The 21,094-nt window shown below is 52.8% G+C and overlaps 1 protein-coding gene across 7 annotated transcripts in view; it reads right to left on the bottom strand.

Annotated features, from left to right (window-relative positions):
- The window catches only part of SPTBN4 (spectrin beta, non-erythrocytic 4), a 71,227-nt gene that overhangs the window by 25,779 nt on the left and 24,354 nt on the right, over positions 1-21,094 (bottom strand). For 5 of the 7 annotated variants that reach the window (XR_014305229.1, XM_082709277.1, XM_082709276.1 and 2 more), the window contains 7 exons: positions 18,000-18,948; positions 16,652-16,789; positions 12,298-13,048; positions 10,665-10,867; positions 6,700-6,790; positions 2,997-3,143; positions 1,470-1,733 (listed from right to left, as the gene is read on the bottom strand). Coding sequence is in view for 6 of the 7 variants with exons in the window: in XM_082709277.1 (XP_082565403.1) it covers positions 1,470-1,733; positions 2,997-3,143; positions 6,700-6,790; positions 10,665-10,867; positions 12,298-13,048; positions 16,652-16,789; positions 18,000-18,948 (2,543 nt within the window). In the remaining variant the exon portion in view is untranslated. Of the gene's footprint in view, positions 1-1,469; positions 1,734-2,996; positions 3,144-4,999; positions 5,142-5,191; positions 5,328-6,699; positions 6,791-10,664; positions 10,868-12,297; positions 13,049-16,651; positions 16,790-17,999; positions 18,949-21,094 lie in introns of those variants that run through there. The other 2 variants (XM_082709280.1, XM_082709281.1) reach the window with 2 other exon arrangements.

The raw sequence follows: 21,094 nt of genomic DNA, 5'->3' as shown, positions 1-21,094 counted from the left end.
AGAATCTTCTAGTAGGTAAGAATCTTCTGCACATCCTCTGTTTTCTGTGGCAAAAGCATGAGCGCCTGGGTGGCTCAGTGGGTTAAGCCTCTGCCTTCGGCTCAGGTCATGATCTCAGGGTCCTGAGGAGTTCCAGCGGGCACTGAACTCCTGGGATCGAGGCCCGCATTGGGGGGCAGAGGGGGGGTCTCTACTCAGCAGGGAGCCTGCTTCCCCCTCTCTATCTCTGTCTGCCTACTTGTGACATCTCTCTCTGTCAAATAAATAAATAAAATCTTAAAAAAAAAAAAAGAATCTTCTAGTAAGCCAGACATGAAAGAGTTACAGTACTGGAAACAGTGCCAATCTCCTAATTTTTTTTTTTTAGCTTGGAAAAGAGTTATTATTCATAAAAGAATGCTCTGGGGTTAATATAAAAAATGGATTTATTATCATTTTTTATGTGAGTCATTTATTTGTTTTAGTGCAGTAAATATTGATAGGTAAAATGCACTGAAACCAAAGCTCTTTGGGGATCGCCATGATTTCTAAGCGTGGAAAGGTGTCCTGGAGACCACACATGGGGGCTGCTGCTGTGTATAAAGCAATGACATCACTGGCATCAGATCAGCTCCGTGTTTCTTTGCTCCTTTGCCTGTCCCCCCGACCAGAATGTGAGCCCTGTGAAGGCTGCAGGTTCCGGTCACTTTTGCCCACTGCTGCTCTCCAGCACCGAGAAAAGCGCCTGGCATACAGTCTGCGCTCAGTGAACATTTGCCGTGTAAATGAATGAATAGATTCTAATCAACGTCTTTAGGCTTTGATTATTAGCTAACTTTTTTTTTTCTTTTTATCTTCTCCCCGCCCAGACCCTATGCCCAACCCTCTAGCAACGTAACTATGCAGGGGGCATATCCAAAGCATCGGTGAAGAGTCAAGGGTCCTGGATTTGAATCCAGGCTCTTCACCTGCTCCCCTAGGCCAGTAAGTTCGCCTCTTGGAGGCTCCGTTCCCCGTTGTGGTCAGGCAGAGTGCCTGGCACTCGGAGGCAGGAGCTGCTACACTTCGGGAGGGGATAAGCAACATCTGCTTTCGAACCTCCAGACAGTCTTGTCAAATGATCAGATCCCGAGCACTGACCAGCGGCCAGCTAGCAGCCGAGACCATGCAGACTCTACGTCTATCCTCCAAGCCCTCCTCGCGTCCTAAGGGAGCCGCCAGCTCACTGTATGTCCTTTGGCCAGGTGCTTTACCTTCTGTGCCTCACTTTCCCCATTGGTAAAATGGGGGATAGTCACTGGACCAATCTCAGGGTTGCTGGAAGGAGTGAGTTACCATTAAATGGGCTCCCTCGGAACCCCCTTTCTGCTCTTCCAGCCCTTCTAACACATATGAAACAAATCCCTCTATGAAATCCCCTCTGTGTGCAATACCTTGACTAAGGCTACAGGGGGCATGCAGAGGCCCTGTCAGGTTCGGCCAGGCCATACCTGTAGCTTCTTGAGCTGGCTGTTGACCGTGGCCAGGTCCCCGCCAGGATCCACATCCTGCAGCTGGCTTTCCATGTGAAGGAGTTTCTTGTCCAGCTCAGCGAAGCTCTGCACCAGCTGGTCGGCCTTGCTGGCCTCAAAGAGCTGCCTCGCCTTGGCCTGGGTGGTGCTCTCCAGCTCGGCCCAGCACTGCCGGATCTCCCCCAGTTTTTTCCGCACGGAGGCCGCTAGCTCTGGCTTCTCTTGCATCAGCTGCTGGCCCTCCTGCCCCAGACAGGTGGGAGACAGGAAGGGAGTGGGAGGGGGGCAGGTGGTGGGGAAGGAAAGAGAAGTATGGGGGCAATGGGACACAGGGAGAGACATGGAGACAGAGACAGGCCCAGAGATGGAAGGAACCAACACATGAGAAGAAGGATGAGACAAAAGATGGATAGACATAGAGTTAGGGACACAGGGACATGCCCATCAAGTCAGAAACATGGGAAGAGGTCCAAAGAAAGAAAGATGAGAGAGAGAGAGAGACAGAGAGAGAGAGAGAGAGATGGAGACAGAAGAGATGGGGGAGAGCAAAAGAAGCAGAAAGAATGAACTTCAGTTAAACTCAAAGATTGACTTTGCCCCCTGCCACCATTTATGGGGCATCAATGGGTTTAAGACTGACGTAGGTATCCCCTTTAAGTCAGGAGAGTGGAGGTACTCAAGGCTGTAAGTCTACGGCTCCAACAAGAGTAGGGATCAGTTTGGGGGGTTGAGGCTGGGTTCCTCCAAGACAAAAGTCAAACTCCTTGGTGGTCTAGAGCTACATATGGTACAGTACACATTAAAAATAACAATACCATACCAATTACATTCCTAGGTGCCTGGCCTTGTATTAAGGACTTTATATGTATGACTTAAGAGCCCATAGAAGTAGCAATGTTCATTGTTTCCTTATCTAATTTTCTTTCTTTAAAGTTTTATTTATTTAAGTAATCTCTGCACCCAACACAGGGCTGAACTCACAACCCCAAGATCAAGAGTCAAATGCTCTTCTGACTGAACCAGCCAGGCACCCCTATTTCCTTATTTTTAAAGCAGAGCAAACTGTGGCTCAAAGAGGTTAGCATAGTTCTCCAAGGCTGGTAAGAGGCATAGATACAATTAAAACCCAGGGTTGGATGAATCCATAGTTCACATTAACCCTGGGTCTCCCAGGATGGCTCCATCCTATCTACTTGACCTTCCAGCCTAGGTCCTCCATGTGGAGTGGGGGAGTTTAGAGGAAGGGTAAAATATTTAACAACCAGATGGGTATGAGCACCATGAAGAAGAGATGCGAGCCATTTTACAGATGGAAAAACTGAAGCTCAAAGAGGTTACAAGAATTGCTCACAGCCCCATGGCGAGAAGCAGATGTGGAAATGATCTGTTAAGGGTTCAGAGGGGTAGGAACGGCAGGACAGCAGTGGTGGGTTCTGGAACTGAGATGTGGGTGCCCTGGAGGCCTCCAGCACCTGACAAGGGCAGAGGGACGCTCTACATCCTCACCCTCTCGATCTTCTCCAGCCACTCCTTATTCTGAGCCAGCTCGGCCATGAATGCCTGGTGCCGGAGCCATCTCTTATGCAGCTTGTGGCCGTCTTCCCTCGTGCCATCCCGCGCCATTAGCATTTTCTCATGGATCCAGCCATCCAGCTGTGCAGGACAGGGAGAGGAGCACAGCTAATTCCCCCAGCTTGGCACAATACACCTATCCATTCCAGAACATCCCAGATTCAAAGCTTAGGCTGCTAGATTTAGGGGGAGGTTGGAAGGAAGGGATGGAAGAAGCTTTACAAGTACTATCTTTGTTGGGGGGTGGAGGGAGGCATTCAGGCTTTCCCCTAGGGGGTGGAGGATGGATGGGTATTACCCAGAATGCCCAATCTCTTAGTTGCCCCATCCTCAGGGCTGCCCTTCTCAACTCCTCATAAGCCCCCAAAGGTACAGCTTCTGGGCCAGTCAGCCTCCTCCCTCCCAGGGACAAATCAACCCTCCAAAACTAGATCTCCAGCTAATTTAGCTAACTTCCAATTTAGCCCCTGCCTCCCGTGCCATTTTCCCAACAGCAACACTTTGACCCTTCCATCTAGTCTTAGCCACCTCCAATAAGGACCAATTAAAGATTCTCAAACCATTCCCAAGGGTATCAAATGAAGCCCCTATCTAGTGCTAACCTCCCAGTATGGCAAGTTGAACCCCTAAACAACTTCCCAACTACAGCCTAGTCTAATTCCCTCCAAACCAACCCTCCGATCTGGGGTAAACCCATCCCCCACAACCCATATCCAGCTTCCCTAATGAGCCCACAAGACTTTCCATGTTCAGCCCTGGGACTCCAAGACTGCAGTCCCCAAACCATGACTAGTTCTAGCCCCCAGCCAAAGCCAACCTCCCAAATGTAAGCAACAGGGCCACTTTCTGACTCCTCAAATGAGCCAACCCCAAATCTAGCCCCAGACTCCTCAACAGGATCAGACAGAACCTGCCTATGCCAGCCCCCTTCCCAAACTAAAGCCAGTTCTATTTCCCCCACTGGTCAGGAAAAGCAGTCATCCAAAATGCAAGCACAGGATAGCCCCCCCTTATTGTCCTGAGCAGGACCAATCACAAGGTTGCCTTCTGAGCCCCCCTCAAGACTTGTCCCCCAAGCCAGAATCTCCCCACCCACTCATGACCAAACCTGGCACCTGGGACATTTTGCTCCTCCCCTTCCCCCCCCCCCCAAGTCACAAGATCCTCTTCTTCCCTCCTGGAAAAAAAAAAAAGAAAAAAAAAAAAAAGACTCTAGCTCGATCTGAGAGGCAAATGCAGTCATAACCAAGGACAAATCCTGAGCGGGCCAAACCCCACCCTGTGTCCCTGGAGCATGTGCTCCCTAGGGGTCCAGGTCAGCTTCAGACTCCGTCATACACACAAGCGCGCGCACACACACACACACACACATGAGCCAAGTCAAATGCTGAACCCTCCAACTCAATTCACAGATTTTTGACATACAGGGAAGAGCTCGCCAATGGCAGCCACAGCGCACAGTGAAGGCAAAGCCCCTAAAGGAGACGGTACTTCGTCATCAAGGTAAAGTACCCCTAAAGGAGACGGTACTTCGTCATCAAGGTAAAGTACCCCCAAAGTGACTGACCCCCATCACCGAGGGCAAAGCTAGAGTCCTGAACAACCAAGGAAACAGTCCTCAAAATCAGAGCCTCCAAACCCAGAACAGATCCAAGTCCCTCACCGCCCAAAGCAGACCCCTGCTAAAGTGATTCGCTCCCATCATTTAAAGCTAATACAGATCGCGCAAGAACCAAGGAAGATACCCCTCAAAAGGTTGAGAGCCCCCAGCCCCGGGGCAAAAAATCAGATCCCCCGTTACCCAGAGGAGAGCCCCCGAGAGAGGGTGAGACCTCTCTAAACCCCCTGGCAAATCCAGACTACCTCCAGAGTAGCCTCAGAAGTCCCCCTTTTCCGCTTCCCTCCCCTGGGACCCGTCCCCTCAGTCCCGCCCGCACCAGCACCGCGGACAGCTCCCAGCTTCGCAGCCCCTCCCCAGGGCTGGGGTCCTTGCGCAGGTCCGGCCCGCCCCCGCGCCGTCCGCGCCCCTCCTTTCCGCGGCCTCGGCGGCGAGCACGAGCTCGAGCCCCCTCCCCCGCACGCCTCGGCGGGGACGCGCGTCAGCCCCCTCCTCTGGGCGCCCTGGGGACCTGAACTGGCAGCGGCGTTGGCGGAGCGTCCCTGCGGCGGGCGGGCTCTCGCCTCTCCACTGCGACGGCGGTAGCAGCAGCGGTGGCGACCGCTGAGACTCTCGCGGACGCGCGCCCCCGCCCCCGCCCCCGCGCCGCGGCAGCGCGCCCGCCCGCGCGCGCCCCCTGCCTGCCTCCGTGCCCGCCTCCTTGCCCAGCCTCAGCTGGCGGGGGCGGGTAGTGAAGGAGGATTCAGCACCTCCCTAAAACATGGGGGGTGGGGGGTGGTTCTGCGCCATCTCTGATTATTGCTACTTGGTCCAGAACAATCTCACAGGAGGGAGAAGGAGCTCCTGGACCTAATGGAAGGGCAGGAGGGAGGGGGGCCCTGGGACCTGGGCTACCTCAGCTTTGTGAAGTAAGGGATGGAGTGGACTCCTAAACCATCTCTAATGAGAAGGGACTCAGATTCCTGGCTATCTCAGGGATATAGATACCGGATATGGGAGGGGTCCTAGAACATCTCATAAGGTGTTCTGCCAGATGGACTTACAAAATGGGATTGCCAGAATAATCTCCATTGGGAAGGAGGGAGACGGGGTGTTCCTAGGCCTCTCTCTAGTGGACTTGAGTCTCAGACCCATCTCTAATGGACTTGAGTTATGTGCAGGTGGGCGGTATGGAGGCCCTTGTCCATTTCATATGTGGAGAGAACCATTTCCCGTGGCGGGTCACCATGGAGGGTGTCAAACCATCTTTAATAGGAGGAATTGTGACCTGTTTCTGAGTCATCTTTGTTTGGGGGAAACTTAGGCACTGGATTGTTATGAAGGGGGGTAGTGATGATCCTGGGTAGACGGATGAGGCCGGTATCATCTCTGGGGGTTACGAAAATGTTCACTGGGCCATCTCTAATGGGACGCTCTTTTATGTGGTCCAGAACAGCTTCTATTGAATGCAGGCGAAAGGTGGGGGGCGGGGGTGTAGCATGCCTCCTGAACCGTCTCTAATGGGGAAGAAATCCTGAGCCACCTCAGGATTTGGGGAGATCCTTCCAGATGTGTAGGTCATCTCTAAAGGGGTAAAGCTTGATTCCTAGACACTTTTAAAAGGGTGAGGCCTTGTTTCTGGACCGTCTCTAACCGAATTTGCGCTCTGGGCAGCTGGTCTACCCACGCCGACCCTGCCCGTCTCCCAATACTCTCAATACTCTCCCCAGCAAGACGGTTCTCACAAATCTCCTGAGAGAAAGGTGAGATCACCGCGCGTTCCCGCGGGACCCGTAGGCGTGAACGCGCGCCGTTGCCAGGGGCGCCCAGGGCCCCTCCCTCTTCCCGCGGCGCGACAGGAGGTGGGGGGTGCGGAGCTTGCGCACTGAGGCTGGAACCCGCGCGCCTCCTGGCGGCTCCGAGTGAACATCGCTCCACGACCCACTTAGACGGGGCGTCCCCGCCCCGAGGAGCCTCAGCCCTGGAGCACTTCCCTCCCTAGGAAAGAAGTCATTGGCCCCGCACAGCTGGATATCCTACCTCATGACAGTCTCGGAGGAAATGCTGCAGCCCAAGTTGGTCGTGTAGCTTCTGCATCCATTGCTGGGCCCGTAGTTGGTTTTCTTGGCTCCTGGGGATGGGGAGAGAGGGGCTGGGGCAAGCCTGGGGGTGGGGGTGGGAGGACACTGGTGGAGGGCTGTGCGGGCATTGGGCTTGTCAGAGCTAGGAACCGGGGGCATATGTAACAGTGAGGAAGAGGAGAAAGTAAGGTGGGGATGAGGGGAAAGGGAAAGACACATTGGTGAGGGCAGAACCAGGGATGAGCCAGAGAGGGGCAGAGGGAGCCAGAGAGGGCAAGAGAGAGAGAGAGAAAGAGAGAGAGAATGGGAGAGACAGACAGAGACCTGGAAAAAATACAGACACTGTGGGCGCCTGGGTGGCTCAGTGGTTAAGCCGCTGCCTTCGGCTCAGGTCATGATCTCAGGGTCCTGGGATCAAGTCCCGCATCGGGCTCTCTGCTCGGCAGGGAGCCTGCTTCCGTCTCTCTCTCTGCCTGCCTCTCAATCTACTTGTGATTTCTCTCTGTCAAATAAATAAATAAAAATAAAATCTTTAAAAAAAAAATACAGACACTGAGAAAGAGTGATGGAGAGACACAAGCCCAGAGAGATAAGAGATTTGCAGAGTAGCGATACCAAGAGACAGTAACTTAGAAATCAAGAGACACCTAGAGAGAAAGAAAGAACAGGAGGGGGAGACAGACTCAGAGAGAGAGAAAGAGAGAGAGAGGTGCAGAGGCCTGCAGAGAGACAGATAAACACACAGACACAGGACCAAAGACAAGGAGAAACAGACCTCAAGAGGAAGTGATTGATAGAGACCCCCAGACAGACAAAGAGAATGAAACCTAGGGAGAGAAAAAAATAAGAAAGAAATGCATCAGGGTAGTGCCAGACAGACAGAGAGACCAAGAGCAGTAGACAAGGAGAGAGAGAGAGAGAAGAAACCAGATGGAGGGAAAATGACAGATTCGGGGGGAGTGGGGGACATCAGGGAGAGGAAAAGGCAGAGAGGTGGCAAGATGATACCGGTAAAACACAGCTAGCCAGATGGGAGGGTACAGCAGAGCTGGAGAAAGGGAAGAGAGTAGGACATGGGCAAAGAGGGTGGGCAGGTGCACTGGCAAGCAGGGTCAGACCTTTGGCCTGAGTGAACTGGCCCAGCTGGACCCAAGCCCCGCCACCCCGGAGCCAGCAGGGACCACAGCCCCAGGCAGCCTGGCCTCCTGCCCACAGTACAAAGTGCCCAAGAGTCCTGGTGGAGGGGGCTGGGGACATCCCATTTTCCTTTGCCTTGAACAAGCCATTCCCACCTCAGGACCTTGGCACTGGCTGCTCCCACAGCTGGGAAAGCTCTTCCCGCCTCCCATCATCTACTTAAATACCACCTTCTTAGCAAGGTCCCTCCTGATCGCTCTCCAACACTTTCTGGCTTTCTTTAATTTTCTCTCGCACTTAGCAGTGCTATATGTTACTTATTTGTCTTGTCTGTCTTCCCCACTAGGATGCCATTCCACCAGGGCAGGAATCTCTGTCTGTTTTGGTCACAGATGTATCCTCAATGCCTAGATAAAGAGCCTCGCACACATCAGGTGCTCAGTATACATTTCTTGAATGAACAAACGGATGAATGAATGAATGAATGAGACATTAGACAGAGGGAAAGAGAGATGACAGAAGCTAAGGTAAAGTGTTCGGAAAGACAGAGAAAAGAGCAGAAGAGAGTACAGAGTCCGAGAGAGGCAGATGGAGGGAGAGAAAAACAGGGAGAGGCATAGAAGGAAATGGAGACACAGAGATATACAGATAAATGGAGGCAAAGAGGGAGAGAGGTCACCAAACACCAGGGGCACAGCTGGAAGGAGGAACAGGACAAGCCAGAGACAAACAAGCAAAATACTAATTCCCTTCTGCCCAGACTCAGCTCAGGAGCCAGGAAATAGGAAATGCCTCTGAAATTGAACTGACATAATCCCTCCAGGTCTTTACCAGCCAACTTGCAAGCATTAGTCCTAGGAATGAGGAAAATCCCTCTTTTCCTGGAGGACAGAGGGTAAGAAAACAACAGTGGTCACATCCTTCATATCCAGGCTGGGTCACTTCCTGGCTGTGACCTTGGGTAAGTCAGTTCCCCTAACTGAGCCCCTAGACTGCAAAGAAGAGTACTTCACACACAGGAAGGGGCCAGGTTCCAGGACAGGGGAGACATGTGGAGGGACTAAGTGACTGGCCCTCAATCTCCAGGGTTGAGGGGTAGAGCTGGGACTAGCATCTGAGCTGCAGCCTCCAGCGAATACATGTTTTTTGACTTCCAGAGGGTAAGAAACCCTGTCTCTAGACAGACAAACTGCGGCCTGGGAGTGAAGGGGGCAGGGATTGGGACTGTCTCTGTTCCTGCTGTGTTCCCAGCCTCACCCAGCACAAGCTTAGGGCAGATGCCCCCCTCGAGGCTCCGACAACCCCCTGTATTTCTTCCATCTCGGTCCTGACCATTCCAGGCCGTCCTTGTCAGACAGCATGTGAGCTCTGTGAGGGCAGGAATCATGTGCTGTCCTGGTCACTGCTGCATACCCAAAATTGGCCCCCACAGGACCTGGAACAGGGGATGGACTCAGTACCTGTTTAATTAGCTGAATAAATAATAAAATGAAAGGAGCAATTAATGACAGGATAGGAAGGAAGGAAGAGGAGTCACAGAACGAGCAGTCCCCCAGGCTTCACCTCTTCATTCTGCAGAGCCTGGCATACAGCAGGTATTCAAGAAATGTGGGGTAGGGCACCTGGGGGGGCTCAGTGGGTTAAGTGTCTGCTTTCGGCTCGGGTCATGATCCTGGGATCCTGGGATGGAGCCCCACATCAGGGCTCCCTGCTCAGCAGGGAGTCAGCTTCTTCCTCTGTCCCTCCCCCTGCTCATGCTCTTTCTCTTTCTCACTCTCTCTCAAATAAATAAATAAATAAAATCTTCATTTTAAAGAAAAGTAAAGGAAGGACAGGTCTAGGCCTGGCACTGGGAGCCCCAGCTCACAAGTTTACACCCTCAGGACCAGACTCCCCATGAAAGTTCCCCTTAGAAAATTCCAGCCTTGTTCCAGATGAATTTAGGGGAAAAGGACCCCTGAGCCCCAGACAGAGGAAGGGCTGGGGTCTCCGGGCTGTGGATGGTAGTGGAAAGACCAGGCATGTTTTCCATCAGGATGGAAGGATAGAAAGAGGGGCATTGGGCCGTTGTTGACTCACCCCAAGAGTCAGAAACAGTAATGATGATAGAAATCGGCCTGGAAGAGACCCTTTGAGAGGCTCTACTTGAGGGCTGGGATTTGGGAAGGGAGGCCAGTAGGCATTAGTGTTTTGCTCAGAGCCTAGAAGAGTGCCTGGCACACAGTGGCTATTCAGTAAATGTCTTTGCCTAATTAGTGCAAGGACAGACAAGAGATAGGGCAGTGGTGAGACAGATGGTGGCTGTAACATGCGAAGGAGGCTTGAAACGGACACAGAAACACACGCGCTGTGTGTGCTTCCAAAGGAACGGGGCCTCTGGGGCCTGCCCGAGGAGCTCAGTCACCGTTTCTGAAAACCCAGCACACCAGGGTGCGGCATCCCGTCTGGAAAGCTAGAACAGAACCTGTGTCTGGACTTTAGCTGCTGGATCTGGGGACCAGCACAGCAGGGGGTGGGCATCTAAGAAAAGAAGGTCACATTTTCACCACCTGTCCAGCTATGCGGGGCTGAGGGCTGGCTTGGCAGAAAAACTTCCCTGTATATCCCAAAAAGGGTTTCCCACCACCAGTTAGTCACCTTTTCACAAAACATCAAGTTACATCAAATCTAAGACAGCATGGAATTAAAGGGACACTGGAGAGCAGGCAGAGAAGCGGAAATGCAGATGGAGAGGGGACGAGCACTGACCACTCCCTCCCTCCCCTGTGCCCCCAACCAGGGACCTACTTCTCCAGCAGCCGGGTCACAGCCTCCTGGGCCTGCTCCCCGTAGATGTTGCCCTGTCTCAGGAGGCCCTCGGCTGCCTGCACGGCCACCTGCATCTTTTGCTGGTTCAGCTCCATTGTGGTGAGAAAATCCCGGTGTCTCTTGAGCGCCTCCTCCACTGTCTCCACGGTGCCCGGGAGCTCTGGACCCGACAGTGCCATCTCCTGGGGAGAGGGGAGGGGGGAGAGGGAGGGGTGGTGCTCAGGTCAGCCCTGCTCAGTTCCAGGACTTGGGAGACGCTGCCAGCCTGGCGTGCCACCTCCCTCTGTCTTCCCCACCTTGCTCACCGTGCTCTAGCTTCGAACCTGCCAGGCAGGTGCCCACCTCCAGGCCTTTGGCCATGCCAGGCCCTCTGCCTCGCGGTCCCTCCCTCCAGATATCCCCCCAGCTTGGCTCTTTCACTTTCTTCAGGTCTCTTACCATCTGCCCAAAAATACCACCCTCCACCCCAGCCAGATCTCCTCATCCTGCTTTATTATTTTTCATAGCGTACACCCAACATGATTATGTTTGTATGCATTTACTTCTTCATCCTCTTCTCCCCCTACACACACACACACACTAGAAGGCCAGCTGCATGAAGGTGGGATTTTGTGTTTTGTTTCCTAAGACTAGTTCCTGGAACAGAGGAGGCATTCCGTAAAGATTTAGTTAATCCATGAAGTCTGAACTGGGTGCTGGGTGACCTCAGGGAAGTTCTTTCCCTCTCAGGTTAGTTTTCTAACTGGTAAAACAGGGGGTTCGGAGAGGTTCTCTTAAGGCCCCCTCTGCTCCCATCTTTAGTAGCCTCAGAATTCCAGGGGCTCCCTGTCTGTCCCCCCAGATAATCCTCAAACTGGGTGAGCTTTTTCTGAGATAACCAGCATAGGTGGTCACTCTTTCTAAAATGATGTCTAAAGCTTGTGGGTACTCTTGGACAATCTGAGAACAGGATGCTCTACCTTGTCCAAATCCTCAAACTTGCTTCCCATCCCAGAATGACCTCCAGCCGGATCAGCTATTCCCAGATACCCACGGCACCTTGCTTGACTTCTTAAACCAAACATAGTTGGTTCCCCTCTGCAGAAAGCATGCAAATTGCTTTCCCCAAAGGTAAGATTATCTGCTCATTTAGGCACCCACAACCACATAATCCACAATCAACTGCGAATCTGGATGACCTCTGAGCCTGAATTACCTATTTCCATAATCTTGATTCTCCATCATCCACCTCAAGATCTTTGAAGTCCTTTAACCATCACCAATCAACCTGGCGATCTTATTTCCTTCCAGACAATTCACAAACCCAGGGAAGTCACTGCAATGTGTATCCAAGAGCTTTACTCACTTGGGATAGTCCACAAGCTGTCAGCCAGCCGCCTGGGATAACACACCAGTCTGCCCATCATAATCCTCAAATCCTTACGCACACGCCTGCACGTGTTCACACTGGCTGATCCACAAACCAGCCATCCGTCCCAGATACCCTCTCCACGCCCACGGACCTCGGAGCCACGAACCCAGTGACCACTGCAAACACCGCTCTGTACATCTCCCTGTCGCTGCGAGTCCCCGCGGCCTCAAGCCCCCACCGCGCGAACCCCGAGGCGGCCACCTGGTTGTGGAGCACCGCGCAAGCCTGGCGCAGGTCGCGCAGAAAGAGCTGGTAGACGTGTGCCTGCACCAGGGCCTCCCTGCGTGCCTCCCACAAGCCGAGCAGCTTGTGCCAGCCAAGTTCCAGATGTGGGAGCCACTCGTCGAGCGCCAGGCCTGGACCCAGCTCGGCGCCATCCGCCGCCAGCAGCGCCTCGCTGGCTGCCACGATGCGCGCGTAGTCCTCCTCGCGCTGGTCCACTTCCTCCTTGAGCGCAGCGTGGCGAGCCAGCAGCGCATCCGCCTCTTCCAGGCTACTGGGCAGGGGCCCCTCGACGCCGCCCGCCGCCTCCTGGGCGCGCACCAGCCAGTCCAAGAAAGCGTCCAGGTCGTGCAGAAAGCGCTGCAGGCGCCCAGCTGCGGCCACCGCCTCGCCGCACGCCTGAGCCGCGCTGGCCAGCGCGCCCCACTCAGCGTTCAGTTCTTCCGCACCCTGGTGCAGCCGCGCCGCCTGGGCTGGGAAGCGCGCGGCCAGGAGGGCGGCCTCCTCCTGGAGGGCCGCCTGGCGGGGCTCCAGCGCTTGTAGGGCCGCCTCCAGGCCGCTCAGGCGCCACTGCAGGGCACCGCCCGCTCTGGGCGCGCTGTCCACCGCCCTCCGTTTCTCGCGCACCTGGGCGCGCACTTCGGCCACCTCCAACACGTGGTTCTCCACCAGCAGTACGGCGCTCATTTCCTCTTTGCGCTGTTCCACCAGCTCCACGATGCGGTTCCACCTGCCCGTGGCGGGGAGGAGGGTAAGAAGAGCGGCTTGTTGAGGACGGGGACTCCTCCCGGGCCTGGGGGACCCACGAACCTGGGATAGAACCCGGCCACTGTGTGACTTTGGAAAGTCACTTTATCTCGCAGAACCCCGACTTCTGCCTGTGTAAAATAAAACCCTACAAGGCACACTTGCTTAGAGCAGCAGTTCTCAAAATGTAATCTGAGCTAGGTCAAACCCATCTTTATAATAGTGCTAAGATGCTATTTGCCTTTTCTCTCCTATTCTGTCCCCAGAGTCCAGTGTAATTCTCAGAGGTAGCTTGGCCAAGAATGAACGCAGGAGCACACCCCAGAGCTCAGCTGCCTTCTCAACCAGAGAGCAAAGAGATCTGCAAAAATGCAACACAAAGCCACTCTTCTCACTATATTTTTTGTGTTGAAAAGTAGTTATTTTTCATTTAAAAAAAAACACACCAAAAACATTAGTGACATGAACATCCTGGGTTTATGATTGTGATTTTATTTTTTTATTTCTATTTTTTTTCAGGAAGGCATATATGTATTAAATCTTATCTAGCCAGGTATATGATTATGATTTTTTAAAAAGATTTTATTTATTTGACAGAGAGCGACAGCGAGAGAGGAAACACAGCAGGGGGAATGGGAAAGGGAGAAGCAGGCTTCCCAATGAGCAGGGAGCCCAATGCCAGACTTGATCCCAGGACCCTGGGATCATGACCTGAGCCGAAGGCAGATGCTTAACCACTGACCCACCCAGAAACCCCTTGATTGTGATTTTAAAATGATTTAATAGGGTGCCTAGGTGGCTCAGTGGGTTAAAATGACTTAATAGTTTTACATTTCTCAGTATCAGTTTACAACATAGTAAATATTGATAGATACAACCCACAAAAACAAGCTCTTTGGGGTTCCTAACAGTTTTTAAGAGGGATGTTGAGCCCAGAGTGTAAGACGTGCTGGCTTACAACAACAGATATGATACAGGGTCCGGCAAATAGAAACTGAGCATGTCCCATGATCCAGGGGCTGAGGATCAAACCGAGGAAAGGCAAACGTATTCTATAGCAAAATAAGTTAATGGGGGAAAAATTATGTATTGCTCTGTGCCCTCGGGCAAGTGATGATACTTTTCTGGTTCTCAGTTTCCCTTCATAGGCTGCGTGTGGTCCAAGCTGGACTGCCTGGAGTCAAAGCTGAACTGTCTGCCCTTTGGTAAGTAATACTCCCTGTGCCTCAGTTTCCCTATCAGTAAAATGAATGCGATCATAGCACAGCACCTACCTTGTGGGTGTTCTGAGAGTCCAATGAGTTATGATTTATGAAGTGGGTCAAACAGAACTTGTGTGCTACTATTATTGATTGGGGACAATTTGGGGGAGCATATCAAACTCTTTTCTGCCTCAGCTGTGCTCCCTGCCTGTAATGCTCTGTACCCTCCAGTCCCTTCCTGTGTGTGGCTGGCTCCTTCTCATCCCCTTTGAGGGCCCTGCTCAAAATGTCATGGCTGGGACGCCTGGGTGGCTCAGTTGGTTAAGCAGCTGCCTTCGGCTCAGGTCATGATCCCAGCGTCCTGGGATCGAGTCCCACATCGGGCTCCTTGCTCCGCAGGGAGCCTGCTTCTCCCTCTGACTCTGCCTTCCACTCTGTCTGCCTGTGCTCACTCTCGCTCGCTCTCTCTCTGACAAATAAATAAATAAAATCTTTAAAAAAAATGTCATGGCTGACCACAAGATCTAAAATCACCTCCAGGCCCCTGGTTATGTTTTATCAGGTCACAAGACTTCTCTAAGGATCTTGTTCATTTATTAGTTTATTTGTTCACTGTCTCTCTGTACCCTCTAGAATGGACATACCACAGGGCAGAGATTAGGACTCTGAAATCAGAAGAACCCAAGTTCAGGAACGCCTGGGTGGTTCAGATGGTTAAGCATGTCACTCTTGATTTTGGCTCAGGTCATGGTGTCAGGGTGATGGATTGAGCCCCGCACTGGGCTCTGTGCTGGGGACGGAGCCTGCTTAAGATTCTCTCTCTCCCTTCACCCTGTCTTGTGCTCTCTCTCTCTTAAAAAAAAGAAAAGAGGGGCACCTAGATGGCTCAGTGGGTTAAGCCTCTACCTTTGGCTCAGGTCATGATCTCTGGGTCCTGGGATGAGCCCCGCATCGGGCTCTCTGCTCAGGAGGGAGCCTCTTTCCCCCTCTCTCTCTGCCTGCCTCTCTGCCTACTTGTGATCTTTGGTCTGTCAAATAAATAAATAAAATATTTTTTAAAAAAAGAAAAAAAGGGATGCCTGGGTGGCTCAGTTGCTTGGGCCACTGCCTTCAGCTCAGGTCATGATCCCATCGTCCTAAGATCGAGTCCCCAATTGGGCTCCTTGCTCAGCAGGGAGCCTGCTTCTCTGTCTCTGCCTGCCACTCTGCCTACTTGTGTGTGTGCGCTCGTGCGTGCGCTCTCTTTCTGACACATAAATAAATAAATAAAATCTTAAAAAAAGAAAAAAAAAAGGACCCAAGTTCAAGTTCTGCTTTGGCCAGATTGACCATGTGACCTTGGGCAAATCATTTCCTTCTGATCCACAGTTTCCTCATCTGGAAAATGGGCATAATGTCCATTTCAGTGAGTATTTAATAATACCCACCAAGTGGCTAAAGCACTTGGTCTATACCTTTACTATGCAGCAAATCGTTATTGTTATTATCATTTAAGGCCCTGATGCTTTGAGATTGCCAAGGGTAGAGAGGTTTTTAAATCCCTGGTTACTGGAATGTTACAGCACAGTAGTTAAAAATAGTCTTTGGAGTCAGACAAATTGAACTTCACATCCCAGCTTGAGCCTATAATTTGCTGTGTGACCTCAGGCCAGTGTCTTCACATCTCTGAGCCCCTGCTTCCCCCTTTCTAACATGGGGCAATTTGTGCCCCATAGGGTTGCTGAGAAGACTCATTATAAGTGCTCAAGACCCCAGCTCCAGATTCAGACAGAACTGTCATCGTAGGTTGTTGAGCAGCAGTTCTCAAAATACATCACAGGTTTGACTCCTACTTATCGGATTGAGTAATCAAGTTACGGATTTCACCTCCCTGGATCGGTGTCTTCATCTAAGAACCCTACCCACGTTGGAAGAACAGCTGGTAGTGTTCTAGAGAGAAAGATACTACTTTGTTATCATTTTTAAAGAGTTCTGAATTCTGGAAACTTTGGTAGTGTTCTAGAGAGAAAGATACTACTTTGTTACCATTTTTAAAGAGTTCTGAATTCTGGAAACTTTACTATGGAAATTGGGATATTGGAAGGTAAAACCAGGCACATGAAGCACTTAGAAGAAATCCTGCCAGAGAGTAGATCCTCAGTGAGTCGTTTCTACACAAGTAAACTAATAACCCACTAAAATATATTATATCCTCATTTTATCACATCATCACTAACACTGGGTATTACCAGGTTCCCGCAAGATTTTGCTGATTTCCTAGGTAGTCATTACCACATCAGGGAGTCAAAATTGCACATTCTTGATTTCTGACAGTTGAGTAAATGAGGATAGGAATGATGAAAAGAACAGGTAAGGACTGATGTGAGACCCCAGGCCCCGCCTACCTGCTGTTAAGGTGGTCCTGGCAGGAGCGCACCTCATCTGAACTGGGGTGGCCTCCTTCCACCAGCTCCTGGACTGTGTGGTTCACATCCAGGACACGGCCCATCAGACTGTTCATCTCCTGGTCCAGACTCTCAAATCTGTAGGAGGAAGATGGTCCTTCTCAGGTAGGCCTGGACCCTGGGGACCTTCCCACCTCTTGGCCTCCTCCTGCATTTCCTTCTAACTCTTAGCTAACTCCCTTAGCTTTCTTTCCCACCTTGCCTGGGCCATCCCATCCAACCGCACAGTCTCAGTTCTCATGACCCTGGCCTCATGACCCACACATCTCTCTCTGTAGCCTTTGGAACATGTCTGCAACCTCAAAGCTGCCGGACTCCTCCACAGGGCTCCTCCCAGCCACTGTGACTCAAACCAGCATCAGTATCTTCCCCCAGATTTGGTTTTCCTCTGGGTCCCCATCTCAGTGGCAGCCCCACCATCCCCTAGGCCACAGCTCTGGGTCCCGTTTCTGACAACAGCCCTCCCCAGACTCTTCACCCCCATGGCCTCTCCACTTGGCCTCCTAGCCTGGTTCAGTCCTGTCCCCTTCCACCCGGGGCCCCACCTGAGGCCCCTTTCTGGGCTCCCAGCCACCATTCTCAACTGCTCCAACACACCCACTACGTGGCACCCAGGGAGATCTTTTTAAAGCTGAGCATAGCCTTCCCCCTTTTAAAACAGTGCCCAAAACTGTGGCTTGGGTAATTGCGGGCACAGTAAGGGTAGGGACCAGGCCTATGTGTCAGCGATGGCCAGCACAAGACCTAGAACACAGTGACAGCTCAGTCAGTATCAAGGGAATGAATAAATGGATGAATAAAAGGGATCTACCACTAATTTCTCATTTACTAAGTCAGCCACAGAGGAGTCAGTAACTCACATATCACGTATCAAGGGGTGGCTAAGTGCTATGAAAAAACATCAAGCAGGGTAATGATGGAAGAGAAGGTGACAGGGTTGGAGCTACTTCATGAGCTAGGGAGGTGGCAACTATGCAGGAACTGTGGCAGTCCCAGGGGAGGGGTGAGGCTGGGATGTCTTCTGAGAAGCTTCAGTTAACTCCGGCCAGGTGAATATAAGCCTCATAATAATAGAAAACGCCCCGGAAAGGCTCCCTGCACCCTAGCATTTGCGAAGTATCCTATAAGTACTCATTACATGTCACCCGCGAGGTGGATACTACCATCATTCCCCTTCCCCTGGAACCCCCAGCAGAGCGGAAGTGGAAACTGCTGAACCAAGGAAGGCGAGACTGCGTGAACTGAGGAAGGGGCCCTCTCTCACAAAGTCCCACGAGGGCGTGCTCACCGGTGCTGCACCACCTCGACGTCGTCGAGTGAATCGGGCACGCGCATGGCCAGCAGCCATTGCTCCTTCTCCCCGATCCACAGCTCGCACGCGTGCACTTCGCCAAACATGCGGTAGACGGCCAGGGCATCCCGCAGCCACTGGCGCCGCAGCGCGGCCACCTCTGTCACCTCGGCGAACAACTGCTCCGCCTCCACCACGCGCACCTGCAGTGCCACCACCAGCGGCCCGGCGCCACTGGCGCCCCCCAGGGTCGCCAACTGACGCCGCAGGCCGCCTACGGGCCCGCGATGCGCCTCCACCTCCCCAGTGAGCGCGCGGTGCTGACGGGCCAGGCGGCGGCTGGACGCCTCGTCGTGGCCGAAGTCGCCCGCGGCTGCGAGGCGGTAGGCGTCACGAAGCCAGTCCAGGAGCCCGTCAAGGTCAGCGCCGAACTGATGCAGTGCCCGCGCCTCCTGCAGCCGCCGCTCGCGCCGCGCTGCTGCCTCTTCCAGCCGCTGCCAGCGCCGCCGGGCGCTCGCCGCGCGCTCTGCCAGGCCCGCCAGATGCACGGTCTCTGCGCCCGGGCCCACCGCGCCGCCGGCAGCAGCCAGCTCCTCGCCGCGCCGCAGGGCCTGCTGCAGCAGCGCCCGCCGCCCGCCCAGCTCGCCCTGCAGAATCTTGTGCTGAGCCAGGAGGCGCGCGGTGCTGGACAGGTCGTGCGCGCCCCCCGCCGTGCCCCCCGTGCCCGCTGCGCCACCGCCGCCGCCACCGCAAGCCGCCTCGAGGAGGCGCTCCTTGTCGCGGGCCCAGCTCTCCGCCTCCTCCAGCTCCTGCAACAGCGCCCACAGGCTCCGCGAGGCCTCCAGCTCCGCGCGCCGTCGCGCCGCCTGGTCCCGCAGCTCTGCCAGACAGCCATGCACGTGGTTCACGCGGTTGCAGATGACCTGCGGGTCGCAGGGCTGGTAGCCTGGGCCGGGGGAAGGTGAGGATCCCAGATTACGCACGGGCCAGGGGGCGCCCTAGAGCCAGGTGCAGGCCTCCTGCCCTGCCCTGTCCGGGACACGCTGTCTGGAGCAGGCACCTTCTCCGATTCCCCAAGGCTTCTCTGCTTCCCCCATCCCAGACCTGACCCCTCTGCCTGTGCCCACCCCGCACCCCCATCCTGGCACTGACCCCTATGGCCTATCATTGCCTGTATTTTACCCTCACAGGACTGGGAGCCCCACCAGGGCAGGGCCCGGGGCTGTCTCTGTCACAGTGCCCCCACCATTGCCCAGCACCGAGTGGAGCCCAGAGCAGTACCTAATTAAAACAGTGACTTATTACTGATTGAATGATGGGTGGAAACTTAGATTCAGAGAATCCTAGAATCTGTATGTTTTAGGATGAATTGTATTTCCTTCAGGACTGAACCAAATGAGACATCTCTATTCTTTTTATTTTTATTTTAAGTAATCCCTACACCCAACATGGGGCTCGAACTTACAACCTGGAGATCAAGAGTTGCATGCTCGACCCTCTGAGCCAGCCAGGCAACTGGAAACGTCTCCCTTCTTAAGCCATTTTCTGGGTTCCCCCTCTCATCCTCTGTTGCCTTATCTTTTAATTCCAGGGGTGATCTGAATTCCCTTTTTTCTCCAAATAGTTTGCCTTCCTCCCAGACCTCTGGTTTGTGATGAGAGAATTGTGAAATTAACTTAGTGGCACATAGCCAGCATTTCTTTAATGGAACAGAATAGAACGGATAGAAAATATCAGGATGTCACACACAGGACAAGGTGAAGCATTGTTTAATAAAATCTTTGTGCCTGTGTGTGTATGTGTGTGTGTGAACTCTGGGTCAGGAGGTAAACGTATTTCTTACTGGGTCAAAACACCGTAAGAGACACTGCCCTAGATGGACTGCGCCATTTCTGGAATTCTGGACATTCACTGAAATTGACCTGAATACCAAGGCATCCAACTGAGTAATCAACAGCAACAGGCATCTGTGTATCCAGACCTGACTCTGGTCCTGGCCCAGTGTCGCTTCAACTAGGGCTAGTATCCTTACTAGCCCCATCTTATAGATGAAGAAACTGAGCTTTAGGGAGGGAGGCCACTTGCCCAGGATCAGCTAAGTAGCAGATCGGGAGGCCAAATCTCTGGACCACATATCAGGCAGTGCAGCCTCCCATCACCATGACAACACCCCCCCCCCCGACACACACACACACCAGCCTTTTTGCTGTTTGTGTGGTGCCTGCTACCAGGCGCCAATATCTCACAAGGAGAAGACAGAGGGAGCCTCCTGGGGTAAACATCCATAAGGAGGAGTGTCTCCTGCTGGGTCTCCTCAGTTGCTAGGATGTAAACATGGGGCTGAATGATCCCAGATTTATATCACAAGGGGAGAGACGGCCCAACAGTGACACAAACATAGACACTACAGTGAGAGAGATGGAGTCTTAAAAGCATCATTGGACAGTCCCTGGACCCAGCCATGCCTGAAGCCAAACTTGCCCCTCTGGACATTTTAGTGACTCTCCTTTTTGCCTTAAGAGAACTGACATTTCTGGGGCACCTGGGTGGCTCAGTGGGTTAAGCCTCTGCCTTCAGCTCAGTTCATGACCTCAGGGTCCTGGGATCGAGCCCTGCATCAGGCTCTCTGCTCGGTGGGGAGCCTGCTTCCCCTCCTCTCTCCCTGCCTGCCACTCTGCCTACTTGTGATCTGTCAAATAAACAAATAAAATCTTTAAAAAAAGAGAGAGAGAGAGAGAGAGAGAACTGATATTTCTGTCAGTTCCTGCCAAACAGGTCCTGACTATGTATTACCTTACACAGTCTTTTTATGGTATTCACTGACCTCTGGCTGTGAAGGGCTTAGCACAAAATAAGTGCTCGATAAGAATGTACCTATTACTGCAGAATCTCAAAGCAGGAAAAAGTCATGTGGTCTAACCTCCACTCCATTCAATAGTTTGCCCCATGATATCCCCAATGGAGTGTGATCCTATTTTGTGCTTGGATGCCTTCAAAGACAGGGAGCTCACTCCTTCCTACTGTCTCTTAGGAGTCATTCTGTTTCTACAGGCACCAGCACTGACAGTCTCCAACCCCACCCCCAGGGCCCA

This window comes from Mustela nivalis (assembly GCF_964662115.1).
Source record: "Mustela nivalis genome assembly, chromosome: 18".
Classification (NCBI taxonomy): Eukaryota; Metazoa; Chordata; class Mammalia; order Carnivora; family Mustelidae; genus Mustela; species Mustela nivalis.
This window is presented reverse-complemented; position numbering and strand designations above follow the sequence as displayed.